The sequence below is a fragment of the Alnus glutinosa genome, chromosome 3, assembly GCF_958979055.1.
Source record: "Alnus glutinosa chromosome 3, dhAlnGlut1.1, whole genome shotgun sequence".
In the NCBI taxonomy this organism is placed as follows: domain Eukaryota; kingdom Viridiplantae; phylum Streptophyta; class Magnoliopsida; order Fagales; family Betulaceae; genus Alnus; species Alnus glutinosa.
The window spans coordinates 24,354,813-24,374,324 of NC_084888.1; the positions used below are offsets into that span (position 1 = coordinate 24,354,813).

Consider the following 19,512-nt stretch of genomic DNA (forward strand, 5'->3'; position numbering starts at 1 on the left):
CGTACTGCTGTGAGAATATATATATATATATATATATATATATATATATATTTTAATTTTCTTTGATCTTAATGGTGACTTGGTGGTATCCTTTTTTCCCCTCATGTTTGGCTTCAAACTTTTGTTGATTAACCTGCGCTATCTTGCATCGAAGAAAATCAAAAGCGGTAGCAGAACTGTGGGCTGTTAACAGCATTGGCCATTTGGCTCCCCAATAGAGGCCTGTCCCTGGCCTGAGAAAATCTACCCAGATAATTTATATGGTTGAAGATTATGGTCCTCTGGTGGTGGCCATTTGGTCCCGTACCGCATGACAAATTTTTTCTTTTGCTGATTTCAGGGAAAATTATTGCATTTTTTCCTCCCAATGTAAACGTCCATGGGGTTTTGACTACAAAAGGTGATAAGAGGACATTCTATTATGCTTCGGAGATCAGACTTCCTTATGAAATCGTAATTCTGGTAAACAAAAAGTCTTGGACTCTGAAAGGTAGTTTTGAGTACAATCAGCTTAGCTTGGAATCCGTTCCAAACATAAATTGTTCAATGGTCTTCCTCTATGGGTTTAGAAACAAGGAATCGTCTTATTTGATGTAAAAAAGATTTTATGTTCTTTTCTTGTTTTCATTGAGTCCAGTCCATTTCATGATAGGTCTTAGTCATGAGCCTCCTTCATCCTCTGTGTCTTGGAATTCCACCAGGCCCCTTTCAAAATTGAATCATAGATTTCTTTTTGGGGGATTTCTGTAAGCATCAATTTCATGCATGGTCTGACCAAAAATAACTGTAAAGAGTACAACTTGTCCTTGAACTATGTTCCTTTATATCAAATTTGATTTTGTGTGAGCAATTTCTTTACAGATATTGGAAGTACCTGAATATGGGACTTTAAGAAATGACCCGGTTCTGAAAAATGAGCATGTTATTACAATGAAAGTGAAGAGGAGCTTCATATCATTGGTTACTCAAACACTCCTGAGATGATAGGGATATCAAAATGAACAACAAAGTAGTTTTCTTCTTCTACCTTGTGTTTCATTGTTTAGATTCATCCCACTTCGCTTTGCAGGGGCTGCTCTTGCCAGTCTTTTTGCTGCAAAAGGTGGAACTGATTGAATGATCCAAGCCTTGCAGATTAATTTCTCAAGAATAACTCTAGAAGAAAAGCTAAGAAAATGCAAAATAGAAAACAGAGGGCTTAAGTTGATGCAATCGTCACGCAGGACGAACCAAACTAAACATGCCAAATGCTTGTATCCAATGATCATGTTAATCAGAGTGAGTATGCGTGTGTATGTGGGCATGTGCTTCAATGCTGCAAACATGGCTGCTTATATTTGGGTGGAAGTTTGTTGTACTTTGCAACATTTCTTTATAACTGAAGTGAAAGCCAGTATGGTCGATTGCCCTGCTGCTATCCGACCAATGCAATGGAGCAATAGCCTTCTATTGATATAATGAAATTAACATTTACCTATTTCATAGAAGAGCTCATTAATATTCTGTGCGGTTTTTGCAGATGTTTCGATGAAAAACATCCCATTTTCTTGAGAAAATTGCTCTCCCTCCTGCAATAAAAAGATTAAAAGATGTATGTAAGCCCTTGGTGTACAGTTAAATATATGTGGCACACTAGACACAATCAATCCTATCGAACAAACCAAGTGCTTTTGGATTTGACAAATTTAGTATAACCATGGATCTTCATAAAACGGTAATGCAGATGTATTAAAAAGAGAAAAAAGATGGAGAAGCGTTGAGACCCAATATTTTGTTGATCAGGATAGTATGAGCACATCAATATTTGTTGATTGAACAACTGATCACTAAAAAAATAAAGAAATTTAATCACATTCTAAAGAAGAGGGGGGGGGGGGGGGGGGGGGGGGGGGAGGAATCTCGTACATACCTCAGTCTCGATCTCTCTGTTTGCGTCCAAGTCAGACTTGTTTGCAACCAATGCCATCACCAAATTTTGATTTCCTAGAAACAGTGACATGGGAAATGATATAATGAGCAACATACCATCAATAGATTAATAATTGTTATAAAATTAACTACTCATTCTTTTTTAAGCACGAGAAAAGAGCTAAATGATTATTTAAATGAAGAGTTGGAAGCACAATTTTTAATTTGTTAGTTTAGAGTATAAAGTAAAGAGAGTGAAGGGCCTGACATGGAAGAAAACTGCAGATTACATAATCTTAAACTAAAGATACTGACAATTAGGCCAAGAGATATTAATGGTGAGAGGAACTAATCCCTAAGTTGATAAAGCGAAGTATGCCACTTTATATGACATATAAATGTGATAACAACAACAAAGCTGAGTCATACATATTACATAATCCAATGATAAATTTGCAATATTCACAGAATCAGAAGCTTTTATGAATGGCATACTAGAATTACCAAGTGATGAGTGAAACAGAATATGCAATTGGTCATCATACTGAGTCAAGATAAGAGATAGTGAATTATATAAAATGATTTAAATATCAAGGATCTTTTACTTCAGAAAAAAAAGTACATGTTGAGAGCACCAATTTGGATGACCTCACCTTGTCTTTGCAGTTCTTGAACCCATTTTTTGGCTCGAGTGAATGTATCCTGAGGCCAAAACACCATATAAAGGGTAAAGACTTATACAAAGAAGATATGGGAAAAATGGAATCTGGTGTAATGGAGTACTGGACTGAAAATATGTAAAAAACATGGCCTTATTTTAAATCAAAATTAACTGAAACCTTGAACCCACAAGCAGAAGATAGATTGGCAAGCATATGCAGCCTATATGAAAATAGGACCAGCAGACAGTAACTTTACAGACATATTCAGTGCTGACACTTGAATGATAGTAACCTGAAAATCCATTGCCTAGAAAATAAGGATTGTCTACTAAATGTCAACCAATGCAAAAGAGATGACTAATACAAAAAAATATCACATAGCCAAAAGTGTCATTAGTTGGCAGTTCACTGAACATTATGCACACGCATACTATTTGTGAAATAGAAGATGGGAGGAATTTTTTCAAAATAACATATCTTGAGGGAGGGAAGTGCATGATATATTGTTCTAAGAGGTGGCTTTCCAAGGGATATATGGATAGGACTATTACAGAACCAATATATAGGACTATTAATTATGTTTGACATTGTCTAATCCTGTGTGTTGGAATGAGAGTTCCACTCCCCTCTCTCTCTCTCTCTCTCTCTCTCTCTCTCTCTCTCTCTCTCTCCTACAACAACTTTCTGATCTCTTCAATAGGAAGAACAAAGGAAGGAAGCAGAGTCCTATAGAAGAATTACTTGTTCATGGCAATTTGTCATGAAGAAATAAATCTATTGGCACAAAAGTTGCAAGTAATACTGTATTAACTAATCCAGTGGCAAATTGTATTCATAACACTTCATTGAGTAGTGTCTATGTAATTCATCATGCTAACAATGACATTGCTGAACCAACGAGATTCAGTGACAAGAACTTCCATAAATAGTACCATGCTTGATATGTCATACACTACTACAGCTGCAGCAGCACCACGATAATACATAGGAGCCAAGCTATGATATCGCTCTTGTCCTGCAGTATCCCATATATCAAACTTCACTGTGGCTTCAGCTAAGGACAGTATCTGAGTGAAAAAAGCTGCTCCAATAGTTGGTTCCTGCATTTAGAGAAGTTTCAGGGATCCTCAATTTTAAAATGTGTAAATGAACATTCAAAGAAAAGAACTTGATGGAAGAAACATGTGATAAACATGAACCTGGTGATCAAAAAACTGGCCTTTGACAAATCTTAAGACCAAACTGGTCTTCCCAGTTCCCATGTCCCCTAGAAGCACCTGTGGAGAAGACTTTGCAAGTGTTAGAATGAGAGATTTCTTAGTCAGATAAGTTATAAGCTAAAGTTTCTTGCTACACTATATTTTAGAAAATCAGGCCAAGAACCACACAGTATTCCAGAAATTGTTCAATTAGCTTGGTCTCAACTTGAAGTAAGTTGCTAAGCAATGGAGATATTAGGATTCACAACAATCAGAGGATGGTTTCTGTCATGATGCTGATTCAAACTGAGTTCCAGAGCATCTATTGAGGTTTATGTGAGTATCTATAGCATAATACCTGCTTTGATGTAATTTACTGTCATAAACTCAGCCGAACTCACATAGTGGAAGAATAATGAAATTCATATCTACATGTGTAAAATACAATGCAGTGGCTAGCATATAATCCAGCGCTAAGCTCCTGATTTTAGACAGCAATGCCTAGAGAGCACCAAGAGAAGTAAACTACAGTCTGGAGCAAGACTGTGAACCAGAATGGAAAAAGTTACGCAGATCATGCCAATAGACACCGATTTTGACGTAAAATAGACTGATTAAAACAGAAAAGTATGGACTTTGACATCCCCAGGTGGTATGTGCTGCTCAAACGATTTTGTCATCGGGTTTTCTGTAAAAGAGGTCTTTCCCAGAAATGGAAACTTCTAGTGGATGCCAATCTCTAATTAGTGAATAAAGTAGTGTGGGCAGTGGGCTTTGGAGGCATAGGAAAAAAAGAAAGCAAAAACTAAGATATCCAACATTCTGGAAGTGTGGAAAGCAGACTGGCTTGTATTGTTTTTCTTAGAAATCATCATAAATTGGAAAATATCAAGAACGGCAAACCTCATCAAGATTCAACATAGTAAACATCCGAACTGGTGAATTTAATAAAATCGAAATATTGATACAATACCATTGAATCCAATTTCCTTGAGCAGCCTAATTCTAAGAGTTTTTCATTTGAGATAGAGGTTATGGATAATTGATATGAAACTTAACCAATTACATTATCTACTCATAAACTGTTTACTGTCTTCAGACTCTGTAGCCACAAAAATATCATTCAAACATCATTCTTTTGCCGACCAATCTACCATATTCATCTTTTAGAATAACATATAAATAAAACTTTAAAACCTAGCTGCTCATATATGGGCTATGTTAGCATAAACAATTTTAGGTCAGGATAAATAATTACATAATAATAAAAAATAAAAAATAAAAAAATCAAGAAAGGGGGAAGACATACCCACCAGCTTGGCTTGTATAATCTTGTTGCCAGGCTTTGCCATTTTGACTACTCCGATGAGAACTGTACAAGTTTATCAGAGCGAGGGAGAGAGAGAGAGGGCGTTGTGGGTTGAAAACAAAATTTATATGAAGTATTCATAAAGGGAAAGCTCTACGGCATGTAGAACAAGAAAGCCGACCGAGAAGAGGGCTCCGGTAAGACCGGTAGTTTTGACTTTTCGTTGACTGGTAGTTGCAGTACTGTCAAAACCAAGACTTTTGTTCCGTTTTTGTCCCGGTAATTTTAAAAGGAGGAATGAGTCACTACCACCTAAATATTCAATTTTTTATTATCCTGTTTATGTGGCAAGGTGGTCCCCTACTAACTTTATATTTAGGTGGTGAATAATCATTTCTCTTTTAAAAGACACTCAGATTTAAAGGGACAACATACGAATAAAATCTTTCTTTTAGCATTACTAGTTAGTCGTAGGTTTGTGTTGCACTATTCTCGCTAGAGAAATATGGCACTGCCATCCGCTTACAAATTTTTTTTTTTTTTTTTTTAAATACATTTAGGAATGAAATTTTTTATGGTCCTATAGCATTGCGGGAACACTACTAATTCTTAAAGATGGAATCTATAATGATTTTGATTAAAATCGAAGACATAAAATATTATCTTGAGATAGATTTAATGGGAATTAATTAATTTAAGTCTTGGGCCAAAACATTTAAGGAAGGAGTTGCTAAAAATTAATATAGTCAATGAAATAGTTTTTTTTTTTTTTTTTTTTTGAAAAATGAAATATTGTTTTAAGAGCGTAAGAATAATCAAGAGATTAAATCAAAGGCTTAATGATTAAGAGATAGTGAAATAAAGTGACAATAAAGTTTTAATTGACTTTAATTTCACTATATATGTATATTTCATGGAAGGGTGGGTCAAATGCAATTAAAGTCAAGAGGGCTCTACAATACAATTACAACTTTTTAGTAGAATAAGAATTATTGGCAGAACAAGTCCTGAAATAATAAGTGTTCTAGGCCTATTGGATCTAATTTTATTTCTAGGATTGGCCTAATTGCACAAGGAGTAGAACTCCTAATAGGTGTGTGACTTGGTGTTAGTGCAAAATTTGGTTTCCTAGTCCTATCCTAATTAATTAGGATTCACATGTCTATTTAAAAGAGTCTTGTGTATGAGAGATCTCACACTCTTTAGTTACAATTTAGAATTGAGAAAAAGATACAAAAGATCTTGAGAGCAAACCCTAGCTGCGAAACACAAGTTCAAAACCGGCCGTGAAGACCAACTCATCAAGATTGGTGCTCCTTTTATCATTGAAGGCGACCATTGGGATTTTTTCCACTGGAATTGATGTGATTATTTCACACATGTATTCCCACCAACATTATGGTTTAGTAGGTAAGGATGAGAACAAACATGCTTCTGAATCGTCCATGGTGACCGCACATTGTGCAGCTTGGCACTGTGATGGGTTTCATAGATCGATCGAGGAGTCATGGTAGTTATGCATGTTCACCGCTGAATCGAGATCGAAAAAGCTAGTTATGTTCTGCAACCATGCATGTATCGTTTCCTATCTCCCTAGCTTAGTTACTCCCTACTTTTCCCATTTCTTATGCATTTGTTGTATATATATTGCTATCTTGGATATCGATGGCTGAAATGTATGAAGTATTCCTCTTATTACTGCTGCACCACTAATGCACTATGGCACCATTTAACACTTCATTGCCCTACCATATGCATACACTTTTGTTGGTGACAACATTCACCAGTCACTTGTGTGAACTTTTTTGTGTGAGTATTGGGCTTCACTCTTCGTTTTATTAAGAATTCGAACCCACATCCAAAAAGCTTCCAATAACTCTCTTTATGACTTTAAAATGTGCTGAATATGTGGCTTTTATAAAGAGAGAAAAGTTAGCTAAAGTAGAAACAAGGCACCAATTGTAATGTTTAATGTACATATTTTTACAACAACTCTTACATGTAAATGATTACCGTACCACAATAAAAAAAAATAGTAATGTTTTCTGAACAAAAAATAAAAATAAAAATGAATAACATTATTTAGTAAACTCTTGTATAATTGTTATACAATTTGATAACGTGACAGTAAAAATTAATGCTTGGATAAGCATTTCAGGGATTTTTTTTTTTTTTTCTTTTCTTTTACAAGTATTGATCCAATAACTAATTTTTATTGACACATCATCCGGTTGTTGTATAATAGTTATACAAAAGTCTACTAAATAGTATTAAAATCCGATTAAAAATCGAAAGAGGATTCCTTAATCGTTAAGGAATAAGAATTCATAGCTATTACAAATGAAGACTTATAATTCGTAACGAAAACTAATTAAAGTAGCTAGTAACAGAAATCCTAGAATTAAATGTATTGCCGCCGCCGGCCGCCACGATCTTATGAATTTTCTCAAATTATTCATGGGATTCTTGTTCTACATTAGCTTGGGGTCCGTCACAATCGCTTGGATTGTTGTCATTTTCATGTACTTAATTGTACAGTTGTACCTATACGGCTATACTATATGAAAATGAGCATTCTATATATTTAAGGAAACGTCAATGAATTTCTGTGCATATGATTAGTGATAATTAAGTGCCATGCATACGACTATCGAAGTTCCAACAATTTGTACGAGTTTAATTGCCTTTTGTGACAGTTTTGTTATGATTTCTCCATCCCTTCGTCCAGTTAGAGTTGTGTAGAAAACCACCTACTGCCTGGAATTAAGCTGAATATATACCAGCTAGCCTTGAACCAATCGACACCGTATAGCTGGAGGCCGGTAGGCTGTATAGACGTTGTCCATTTCCAACAAATTAAGTCGGTTCGGTAGGCAGAATAGGTTTTAAGAAGTTGGTATTTTGACATAATCTGACCCAATCGACATTAATTACTAAGATTACAACAAATTGAAATGATGTTATTTTTTTCTGCCAAGACGACGCTGTTTTAAATGGTTATTTATTAATAATAGATAGTCATCTAAAATGATGTCGTTTTGAGATGCCTATATATATTGTCATCGTTCTCAAATCCTAGCTCTTACGGCTCGTTTTGAAAATGGTTATTCCCTTATCGAGTTATCTGACTCCGAGCCCTATATCCGGTCATCGAGGTTCAACCAACCAGCAAGCCCCTTTTTATACCTTATAGCCCAATTTAGCTTTTAACTTGGCCCATCATTGAGCACATATACATAGACCATGCTAGATCTGTACGAAGAGCTTGCTGTGAGAGTAAACCTCACTAGATAAGTTTCATAACCTTTTACGACGACCATTAATCAGCGCATGCTCAGAATTCCACTAACAAATAAAAGCCAACCGCAAAGCAGTCTCTTTTCAGAGAATAAATCCAAACTTTTCTCTTAATTATACCTCACCTTTCCTTAACGCACCTCGTGAATTCTCGGAATTCAATCAAAACTTTATATATATATATATATATATATATATATATATAAGCTGTCAACCAAGAATAAGAAGAAAGAGGAAACGTTGAGATTTTCTTTGGGTTCGTTGATGTGATCATGAGCAATGAGTGGAGGAACAGAACAAGGCAATTTGCGAGGCTGGAGACGGCCGCGGTGGCGGGGGTTAACCATATTCAAGCGGCGCCAATGCTTCAGCCACGTAGAAAGAAGTACTGCGTGTGTTCACCCACACGTCACCCAGGTTCATTCAGGTGTAGATACCATCGGTCAGAATATATATGGGTAGGACGACGACGAGGACCCAACTGGTTGCATGCAAAGGAATAAGATTTGTGATAAAGTTTATAAACTTCTGCTGTATGCATGTCTTGATCTTGTTGTAGAGGAGTTTTGTACACATATTGGAACTATATATACAGATAAACTGCCTTTGTAACTTCATTTCGTGTTTATTGTCTAAGGTCTTCGATCATGGGGCTTTATGCGTTGAAATTACGAATAAACTGCATGCCTTTATTAACTGCATGCATGCTAAGAGAGATCTATTTGGTGCCATGATTTTCAACAAATCGACAACTCTGTCTAGTGGTTTTTCAAGACAATTTTAAATTCATTAATGCGGGGTCAAGGCTAGAGTTTTTGTTGTGGATCACCGACAAAAGATTTTTGGATCAACAAGAAGTTATTGGATCAGCCATGATCTCATCCCTCCCTAGATGTCAATTTTTGTTTGCTTCACACTCTCTATGTCTCTCCCCAAAGAGTAAAACGAGAGGGATCAAAATCATCCTCAAAAGCTTTGGGAGTGGCTGAGCCACCCAAATTGGCCTCAGGTGAGTTTGACCACCTCTACGACCATATATAAGACGAAAAGGGAACTCAGAGTTAAGGTTAGCCCTTGGGGTGGCTCAAGAGTACTCTTGGGGGTGACTCATATATTTGCTCTTTGGGGTGGCCGAATTACCCTAAAGGGCTATAGGGGTGGTTTGACTCTCGATCTCCATTTTGGCCAAGAATGTGGCTTAACCACCCTTTTTTATATTTTTTAAAAAAGTTTTTTCTTTTAATCTTTTAAAGTTTTTTACGTTTATTTTTTTAAAAAAAAAAAATTATTTATACATAAGAACACGTGTCAATTTTTTGAGTCATGTGACGTGAATTTCCATCAAGTTTTGGACGGAAGTTGGATGGAGGTATCATCTTCGTCTTTAGCCATAAACAATGTATCATCTACAATACGAAATGAACTACATAGGGCAAAAAATAAAATCGTCAAATCACATGAGGTCATATTTATTTAACCTTAAAAATAATATACCAGATAGCTCTAAAAAATTATCTAATTTGTTGCCAGTGTATTTGATCATATCACTGTAGTGTGCAATCAATTCATTGCTTAATCATGGAAGAACATAATTAATAAATTAAATAGAATAAACATACTTTTATATGGTGACAAGTGGTAAGCAAATACCCAAAATTCGTGTCTACAACATCAATTGATGCTTGATAGAATTAATTTCTCAAACCCCTCTATCACAATGCCCTGGAAGGAGGAAGGATATTATGCGGAAAAAAATTGAAAATTATTTTCACGCCAATTTTGTTGTACAAATTATTTATTGTGCAAGAAATATTATTATTTTTTTAATGTGTACGTGGGCAACCACACGTACCCAAGGTCTAATATTTTGGCTAAAAAAAAAAATTAATTTTTTTTTTTTTTTTTTTTGAAAGAAGGCGTTCGAACTTCAAACAGGCCTACTCACTGTAGTACTGTACGAACATATTAGCTGCTGGAGTTCTCTTTTACAAATTTTGTTATATTTTTCTAGAGTTTAAGGATTTTTTTTTTCTCAATATAATATTAGGGGATTAGAAGCTCTTATGTTAAAAATCCTTATTAATTAGGAATTAGATATCTTTTTTTTTAAAAAAAAAAAATAATAATTAGGAAATATTATCCCTTAAGGAGAGTGATTTAGTTTGTTTTAAAATTTATAGTAATCTTAGAATTAATCAAGAATTGCAACCTATAAAAGGGGATGCTTCATTGGTGTTTATTTCATTATCGATCGTTCGTTGAATAAAATTGTTCTTAAGAGTTTTTTCTTTATTTCTAGTGAGTTTTAGGATTAATTTTACATGTCATATAAATATTCATCAAGTGTCCATCAAACAAAAATGTGACTTTTAAAATTACCACTTGATCGAATTCACCATTTAATCAATCACATGCTCAATGATGATTTTAAAAGTCACCTCATTATTTGATGAATACTTAATGGACATTTATATGATATGTAGAATTACTTGAGTTTTATTTATCTTTATGCTAATTAAATTTAGATCTCTTTAGGCTAACTTGTTTAATCCGTAGGAATCCCTCTCTCTCTCTCTCTCTCTCTTGTTGAGAGGGGGTGGGAAATTGGCCTAAACCCCCGTGTATTTTTGAAGCTGCAGTGGCTTTGAAGAGTCAGGGTGGCAGTTAGTGTTCGCATGTAAGGTTTGGATGGTATCAATATATTGATATAAAGCTATATAAGTCAATCATAACCCAACCCATTTAATTAAATTGGTCAAACCCCTCAACTCTAATCATTTAATTTTTTATTAAATTCGTGTCGAGTTTGCGAGTTATATAAAAAATTGCCTACTATTATATTGGGTGTCAGACTGATCAGGTCGTGACGAAGCATAAATATAAGACTATATAGGTCAATTCTAACCCGACCCATTTAATTAAATGAGTTAGACTCCTCAACTCTAACCCTTTAATTTTTTGTCAAGTTCACAAATCGTGTAAAAAATTGTAAAACCATTGTTCGAAGTCCGAGCTAGCAAAACTTATAAAAATTGGTAGTGCTGTTGAAGTAGAAAAAGGGGAAAAAGAAGAAGAAAGAAAATGGTGGAAGCAGGAGTCCTTTTCATACTTAAGGTCCGAATGTGTTAACTTTGTTTGAGATTCAAGTAATTAAAGTAACAATTAATAGGTCTCTTATAGGACCCAGCCAGCTGCATGCGGGGTTCACAGTGATGGTTAAGTCTTGGTGCAACCATATCCCCTCTTAATCAAGCTACGACCCCAGCTGTTTGATAAAACACTTGAAAGTTGTCTGCAGCTCAACAGGTACCGGCCGTACGGCTAGCTAGCTGGGTGCCTTTACCACAACATCTCTAATGACCCATTTCATTCTCCTATCAAATCTATCAATACCTATCATCTTTTTCTTCAACAACAAAACTTGGATAATTGAGTGGATCAAGTGAAATTAAATTCAATATATTTGATCCCGGCCTTCAAGTACTAGATCACTTTGAGAGTGGAAATTCGTGCTCACATATCAGGTTTGAATCGCGTCGATGTATAAATATTTATTGTGTTCACATAAGACTATATAGGTCAATTCGAATTTGACCCATTTAACTAAACGGATCAAACCCATCAAGTCTAATTTACTAATTTTGTATTGATCAGTTCATGTCGAATTTTCGAATCGTGTACAAAATTACCAACACTACTACTAAAACCAGAAACTGGCTGAGTGGCCGATAATAAGAAAAGAAGATTGTGTAATGTGTATATCTCTTTGTGGGAAGATTAATTGCCGGTAAAAAGATGGTCCAAAAGGCCTAAATTGGTCCCCAATTCATTCAATGAATTCGAATTACCTTACCAACCATTTACAAAATATTAAGACGTACGGTATGGGCATCTACCTAAAGCAACTAATTCATCAACGATTCTCACCAACTACATGACATGTGAATAATACATGGGCCAAAAAACTCCGAAATAAGTTAAATAATTACAAAAAATCGAAATGGGAATAATATATATATATATATATGCCTATTGTTCTAATAAATTTCACAAAATAAACAATTTTATTAATAAACTGAAAATGTCATACAAAAGAAATTGACTTTTAGGCTTTGTTTATTTTTACATAAAATATTTTTCGTTGGAAAATATTTGATCATTTTTTTTTTTTTAAAAATATTTCTTTAAAAATATTTTTCGACATTTGATTCGTACAGAAAATGAACGATGATGAAAAATGGCCTGCAACTTTCGTCGAACATTGCGGCGGGTTCTAGTGGTGGTTTGAATGCTTTCGACAGTGGTTCGGAAAACTCTAGCGGTGGTCTGGTGGCTCCCGACGGTGCTCCGATGAACTCCATCTGCAGTCTAGCAAACTCCGGCAGTGTCCATCGAACTTTGGTGATTTGAGAAGGAGAAACTCAAAATTGAAAATTGGTTTATGGTTTTAAAAAAAAAAAAAAATCATTTTACAGAAATTAAAGAAAGTTAATTTTCATGGTTTATCGAAAATGTTTTCGGTCTGACCACGATTTTTCGGTCGTACCAAACACCGAAAAATAAGAAAAACGTTCCTTAAAAAACATTTTATGTTAAAGCAAGCAGATCCTTAATATATAAAACCTAACGGTTAGGATATATATATATATGGTTTGTATTCATGATGTTTTAGGGTGAATTATTTGATTGTATTTGTGGAAGATAGTGAATCATGTGCATTCAATGTTGAAAGCATAAGCAATCTAACTCATTATGCCAATTCAATGTCCAATCAACAGCATGCCCCTTGATCGTTTATCTTGTCTTCAGTACTCCAACCACAAAACCTTTTGTGTGAGTTGTAATAAATACGCAAAGACCATAAATTGTTGCATAATTTCAGGATTAGTTTCTGATAATATCGTTTTAAGAAATGAAAAATCACATATTTATATATACCGCCACACCAATTGTATTTTATCCATGTCCCAGCCCATATATATATATATATATATATATATATATATATATATATATAAATAGGCTCTTTGCTACCAAGTACCAACATTTGTTTCTCTTCTTCTTCCATGGACTTGAACAGTTGGTGGAATTCATCTGCAGGTACTGCAAACTTCAAGCAGGGGCAGCTGAAGCATGAGAAAAATGGCTACAAAAGGATTGTTTCATTGGATGTATGGGTGACTCGAAACAAGATATCAAGGTGGAGATTGTTATGGAAGAAATTAAAAAAGGACAAGAACAAGTTTTTCCATTGTACTTCGAATCTAGATCACCATGTCCCTTCATATAATCCTCATACCTATTCCCAGAATTTTGATCAGGGCTCCATGTGGGCTGACCCCGACAACCATTCTCGCTCGTTCTCCGCTCGGTTCGCTGTTCCGTCAACCATTTTTCAGAACACTAAGTTGGTTGCTTCATTGGAGATTTGAGAAAGATAATGGTGGGTTTTAGTATTTTTCCCTTTTTAATATTTATGCTTGATTTTGTTCCTTGGAATCCCTTAATTAAGTTCAATTTGATGTACTCGATCCCTTAATTTGTGTTTTTTGGGTGGTAAAAAAACAAACACTTAGATGTCATATTTTGTGATGTTATCTCCTTAATTCTTGTGAAATTGCCATTTCTTTTCCTTCTCTCTTGCTCTTATAGATCATAAATATTAATGACAACCAAAAATGCTTTAATTAGGTGTTATCTTTGGCCTCGCTCTCGCATCTTGACTTTATTTTCTTAAAGTTACAAGCAAGAGGGCAACAGGAACCAATTATGGAGTGTTTTTTTTAGTTCCCTTTGGATTTAGATGAAAAGCAAAGTTTTAGCTTGAAGCTAGGAATGTTCTTAAGTGTTAAATTTGTTTAGCAGTTGAATATAGAAGGCCCAGAAGGTGTTTCTTCTCAAATAAACTTAATACAATTGTTAGGTTTTATATTTTTCGCAAATTCAAGTGTCAAAATATTGGGGGTTTAATTTCGGGTCGAGTCTGGCTCAAGAATTCAAGTTCACGAATGTAGTCCAGCAAAAGCAGTTTGAATAAACTTCCCATATCTTTCGATTTTAACATCCGTTGAAGGTAAACTTAGTGGCATTGAAATGCTAATTGAAAGGGCTACAATTTTTTATTTTACAAGAAGTTTCAAATTCCAATATTTACTAAGTTAAAATTAGCTGTCAGTAGAAGTCCGAAAATTTGATACAAAAAGTATGATCAAACTTTGATTGATGTTGGATCCATCGAATTTGCGACATATATACATTTTTTATATATTCAGAATTGGCTTAAATAAACCCAAATTTTCTCTACATATAAGTCTTATTATGCATGATTTACTCAGGGAGAGAGGTTGTTAAGAAAACTTTGAGAGAGAAACTAAACCTCCTTGAGCCAAACCAAGATTAAATCTCTCCTTATTTATTACCATTGAACTACCCAAAAAAAAACATCCTTCAACCGCAATAGTTTTGAGTTGCAGCGATCGAGTTCGATTGTAGAGAATATTCCATTGAAGAATAGGCTTTTTGGAAGTACTGTAGTGGAAGACAAACGGGTCATTCGGGTCGTTTGTGTTAGAGAATATATTTTTATATTGAAAGGAAATATATTATATTGATATTGTACGGTACTTTCCTTTATAAGATTGACTGTAATTAGGTTTGATGATAATCAAATCAATCAGATTTTATTACTATCTTTATCTATCTCAATTCCCCTACAAATATGAGTATTCTGTATTGTAAAATTATTAAGGAATAAAATTATAATGTAGCCATTTAAGCTTTACTTTGTGGACGTAGGTCATTGACCGAACCACGTAAAATTCTTTGTATTCTTATTTTATTTATTCCGCTTTTCATTTTATATTTTTATAACATTATCTTTTCTTTGAGCTTGTACATGGTAAATATATTTTTATATCGATACATGCTGTGTTTTGCTTAATTGTTGTTAAAATTAGTAATAGAAAAAAACTGCATGTGCTAAAAAAATTGAGATATTTTTCTGAATTATTAAAAAATTTGGGATGAGTCCGTACGTATTTTTCAACACCGACATATGGTCGGTCTAGTAACAGAATCTTGTTACATGAGCGGCTAAGCGCTCCACATTGACCCTCAAATCATTTTGATATTTGCTTCCAACCTACAATTTTTATTTTTTATTTTTATTTTTATTTTATTTAAAAAAAAAAATTATTTTTTATTTTCTTTTATCTGAGACAGCAGGGGTCCACTGGGGAAAACCATAATTCTATAATTTAATTTTTTTTTTATTTATAAATACGACAATGCTATCATGTTCATGGCTTTGTGGATTACAGCATTATAAAATGAGTAGTTGAGTGGTCCAGAGGCTTCGATAGGCAGGCTAGTAAAGTTGCTTATAATTATCAAGATTTTTTTTTTTTATTAATTAATTTTTTTTTTTATACCAGTTTTGAAAAATATTTTGTATTTTTGAGTTTTGAAAATAGTAATAATAATAAGTACTAAAAATTGAAAAATAATTTGGTGGAGGTCACGTTTGAAAAAAAGTGTTATATATAGGCCTACGATCATCTAATATTAGTTTGGTAAAATTTTAAGAAGTGATTTTTTTTTTAAAAAAAATAAAATAAAATGTCTATATTGGCGCTTATTTTGAGGGCCGATAAAATATGCGTCGGTACAGTAAAAGAAAAGCTAATCAAATAGAAAAATAAAAAAATAGAGGAAATAAAAAAAGAAATAGAGACAAGCGATTTTACATGGTTCGGTCTTATGACTTACGTCCACAAGATAAAGTTCTAACGGCTATATTTTGCTCTTATCCAATTGATAATTTTACAATACAAATTATTTGGATTCAATATAATCATAATCAAATTTTTTAATTTAAGGTGATTCAATCTCATCAAATCTTTAAATTTAGGGTAATCTAATCTTTATTAAGGTAGTTTTCCGATGCGAGTGATATTGAATGTAATAATGCCATTTGAAAAATCAAGACATTTTCTTCTAACACCTTATGGCATGATCGGGTAAATTGTAATTTTTCAAATATCAAATTATACTCAGATTTTATTCAATTTTATCTAATTTTGTCTCAAGTTTTCTAAACCATCCAAAAATGATTTTAAAAAACAAATTATTTCGATATTCACAATTTTTCAAAAAATTACACATCTAAATAAGCTATTATATTTTAAGCCAAGGTGTTACACATGCTCGGGTGCCACCCATGGTGTTAGCACAATCATGGTCATGTGCCAACTGAAGTGTGTGACGTGTGTCTGCTGAGTTTAGTTGAGTATGTCGTACAATCACAAGGGTGCTCACATGCCCAAGGAGGAGTGTCAACCCTGAACTGACAATGGGGTTAATAGTACAATATCAGGCCAAGGAAAATACTAGAACAGTTAGACAAAAATGCTCAAAAAATAAAGTATTTTATAATAGAAAAAAATTTCGGAATTTCTTATGTAAGCTGGTTTAGAAGAAAATAAAGTATTTTGTGTTAAAACATTTCTTTCAGAAACACACTAAGAAAGTTTAGAATAGAAACAAGTGATTATGTTAAACTATTTTCGACTATATTATGCATGAAAGTTATGGTAGGCTATAAACATTGGCTCAATATTCCAGTGATCAAAAGGAGAGTTGTAATTTTTTTTTAATTATTTGAGTGTTTTTGGTGTAAAAAGTTAGGCATAGATTTGAATTTTTTGTACCACCATCAACAAGGACGTTAGATATCGTCATGGCGTGAGTCATGATAAAAGACTTTAAGAGCTTACTCAAGAGGATCGTCAGCAAGACCTTCAGATAGACATCTTGACGCTGCTTGAAAAATGGACTTCGGAGAGCACCATCAAATGGACCGTCAACAGATTATCTTGACGCTATTCGTGGAAGGTACATATCTAAGAGCACCGTCAAGAAGCTGTCCTAACTCTACTAAACTATCACATTGAAGTTAACGATAAAATCCTAGATCGAGAGTCCTGATGATGTTTTACACATCGTGACACCACGTGAATTTATGCATAAAGCTAAAGCCTTTTTACACATTGCAACAATGGTTAATTTTCTCCATCCTATAAATACTTAAGGATGTTAATTCAGGGACTAGGGTTAAAAAAAGTTCTTCCTTCTAGTTAGAGCAAAGTAGAAACTCACCTTTGATTTAATTCTCACAACAAATAATGAATTCTTCAATATCGCCATGTCCTAGAAGTGTACTTCAATTATTCAACATGTTTTACCAACTATATGTCCATCACTACTGAACAATTGATAAACTTAACATTGTAGATAAACACCATAGTTTGGTGATGCAAGAAACATTGTTTGTGCAGCAAACCATGATAGCTCTTTTTCTGTAGAATACTTATAAACTATTCATGTATTTTTGAGCAAATTTATGTGCAGAAAAATCAAAAGTAATTAATAACCTCTCATATCATGAAAGAAAATGATGATTTATATCCAACTTAACGCATCATTAAAAATAAATTTATATGTACATTTAAACAAGCAGAACCGACCAAACTGAGAGGCCATTTTAATTCCAACTTAGACAAAACATATGCCTTTTTGTTACAATTTACAACCTTGATGCATGATTTTTATTACAACAAACGAAGAAATGGAATAGAAATAAGGTTACTGCTCGGTAGAGTTTGCTAAAAGACTATGGTGTGAGGCATGGAACTAAGGTTAATGATCATCATTGGAAGCAAAAAGCTATAGCAGAGAGAGCCCACATATGACAACCACTGCATAAACACTGCAGTCTATGAAAATGGCAAGAACAATCTGGTACACCACCAGGCCTCTCTCCAAAATCTTCTCTGCCTTTTCCCAGTTATGTCCATGATCTTCCCGAGGAACCGTTCTTTCTTCTTCTGCATCATCAGAGTCTCTTCGCTTCTCAAGGTACAATCGTGCAAGTACAATTGTTACATCAGTAAGCAAGAGTATGTAAAGAGGCTTTGAGGCTACAACACTCTCAGATTTCACTATGTTCCTCCCAAATAATGGAAAATCAACGTAAGATAAAACTACCAAGAACGCTATTATGACAGCAGAAATCACGCGTGTACTCTCAGAAGCTATAATACAAGAATTTATTCCTCTTGAAGTAAAAAGTTTAGGGGTCCTTTGAATTATTGATGCTCCAAGGAATGTTTGTATTTTGGTCCTATCATCCACAGAAGTCTGAATAGCTTTTATGCCAGTGCCACATTTGTTTAATTGAGGCTCTCCTTGGCCATCAATGCAAAAATTATTTCCCCTGGAAACTTCATCATTACCTTCATGTTTCAGCAATGTAGAATCAGAGGTATCATCCTTACCCTCAAGATAACCTGCAAAATTAGTGAAATCAATCTGAAGCACTGCTCAAAATATGTATAAAATTCACAAGTTGAAGTAATAATGGCACATATCTTGTCCTGTTGAGGTAACAATGTTTTAGATCGAAGATTTTGTTCAAATTTTTAAGCTGATACTCTCATTCTTAAATTCAATCCCGATAAAAGTACCTTGAACATGTCATTGGAAATGCACGGTAAATTTCATTTTAGTGAAAAGAATATGTAAACTTAGTTCACCTTGGAGCTTTCTTGGTACCACTTAAGCCACTAAGGTTACACAAAGAAGACACTACTTTCTTTATAGATTTAAGGGTTAAATACATTTGACCCTCCTGTGGTTTAAAGACTTTATTTTTTATTCTCTGTGGTTCATTTCGTATCGTAAATGGTACCTCGTTTATGACTAAAGACGGGGATGGTGTTAGGAAATTAATCTTATTTTCCAAGACCCGTGAGATGTGAAAAATAAGAAGACAGCAAAATTAAATCAATCACAACAGACACCAAGATTTAAGTAGTTCCCTCAATATGAGGTTCATCCACTGGCAAAGGCAATCCCGAAGAAAATCCACTATCAAAAGATGAGTACAAGAGAGTAACAGGGCGAGAAAACCACTTAAACCCAAAGTCCTAATACACTCAATTCTCACTTTTACCCAAAAGGAGAATAATAACAAAAAAATAAAAAAATAAAAACCTTTCTTTTTGGCACTCTCACCTTCTTTCTCTCAATTTTTGCACACACTTTTGTAGCAGACAAGAGGCTCCTTTTATAAGAGCAC

At 34.1% G+C, this 19,512-nt stretch overlaps 1 protein-coding gene across 2 annotated transcripts; it reads right to left on the minus strand.

Moving 5' to 3' along the window:
- Positions 1-800: 800 nt before the first annotated feature.
- On the minus strand, positions 801-5,242 carry LOC133864997 (ras-related protein RHN1-like). Of its 2 annotated transcripts, none has more exons than XM_062301455.1 (7): positions 5,083-5,242; positions 3,770-3,847; positions 3,503-3,670; positions 2,562-2,610; positions 1,910-1,983; positions 1,475-1,568; positions 801-1,093 (listed from the first exon to the last, which is right to left on the minus strand). In XM_062301455.1, exons 1-7 carry the CDS (start codon positions 5,119-5,121, stop codon positions 993-995), a joined length of 603 nt encoding a protein of 200 aa, XP_062157439.1. In that variant the 5' UTR covers positions 5,122-5,242; the 3' UTR covers positions 801-992. The 2 variants fall into 2 exon arrangements, with proteins under 2 accessions (XP_062157439.1, XP_062157440.1); XM_062301456.1 differs by having other exon boundaries at positions 5,079-5,236.
- Positions 5,243-19,512: the final 14,270 nt, after the last annotated feature.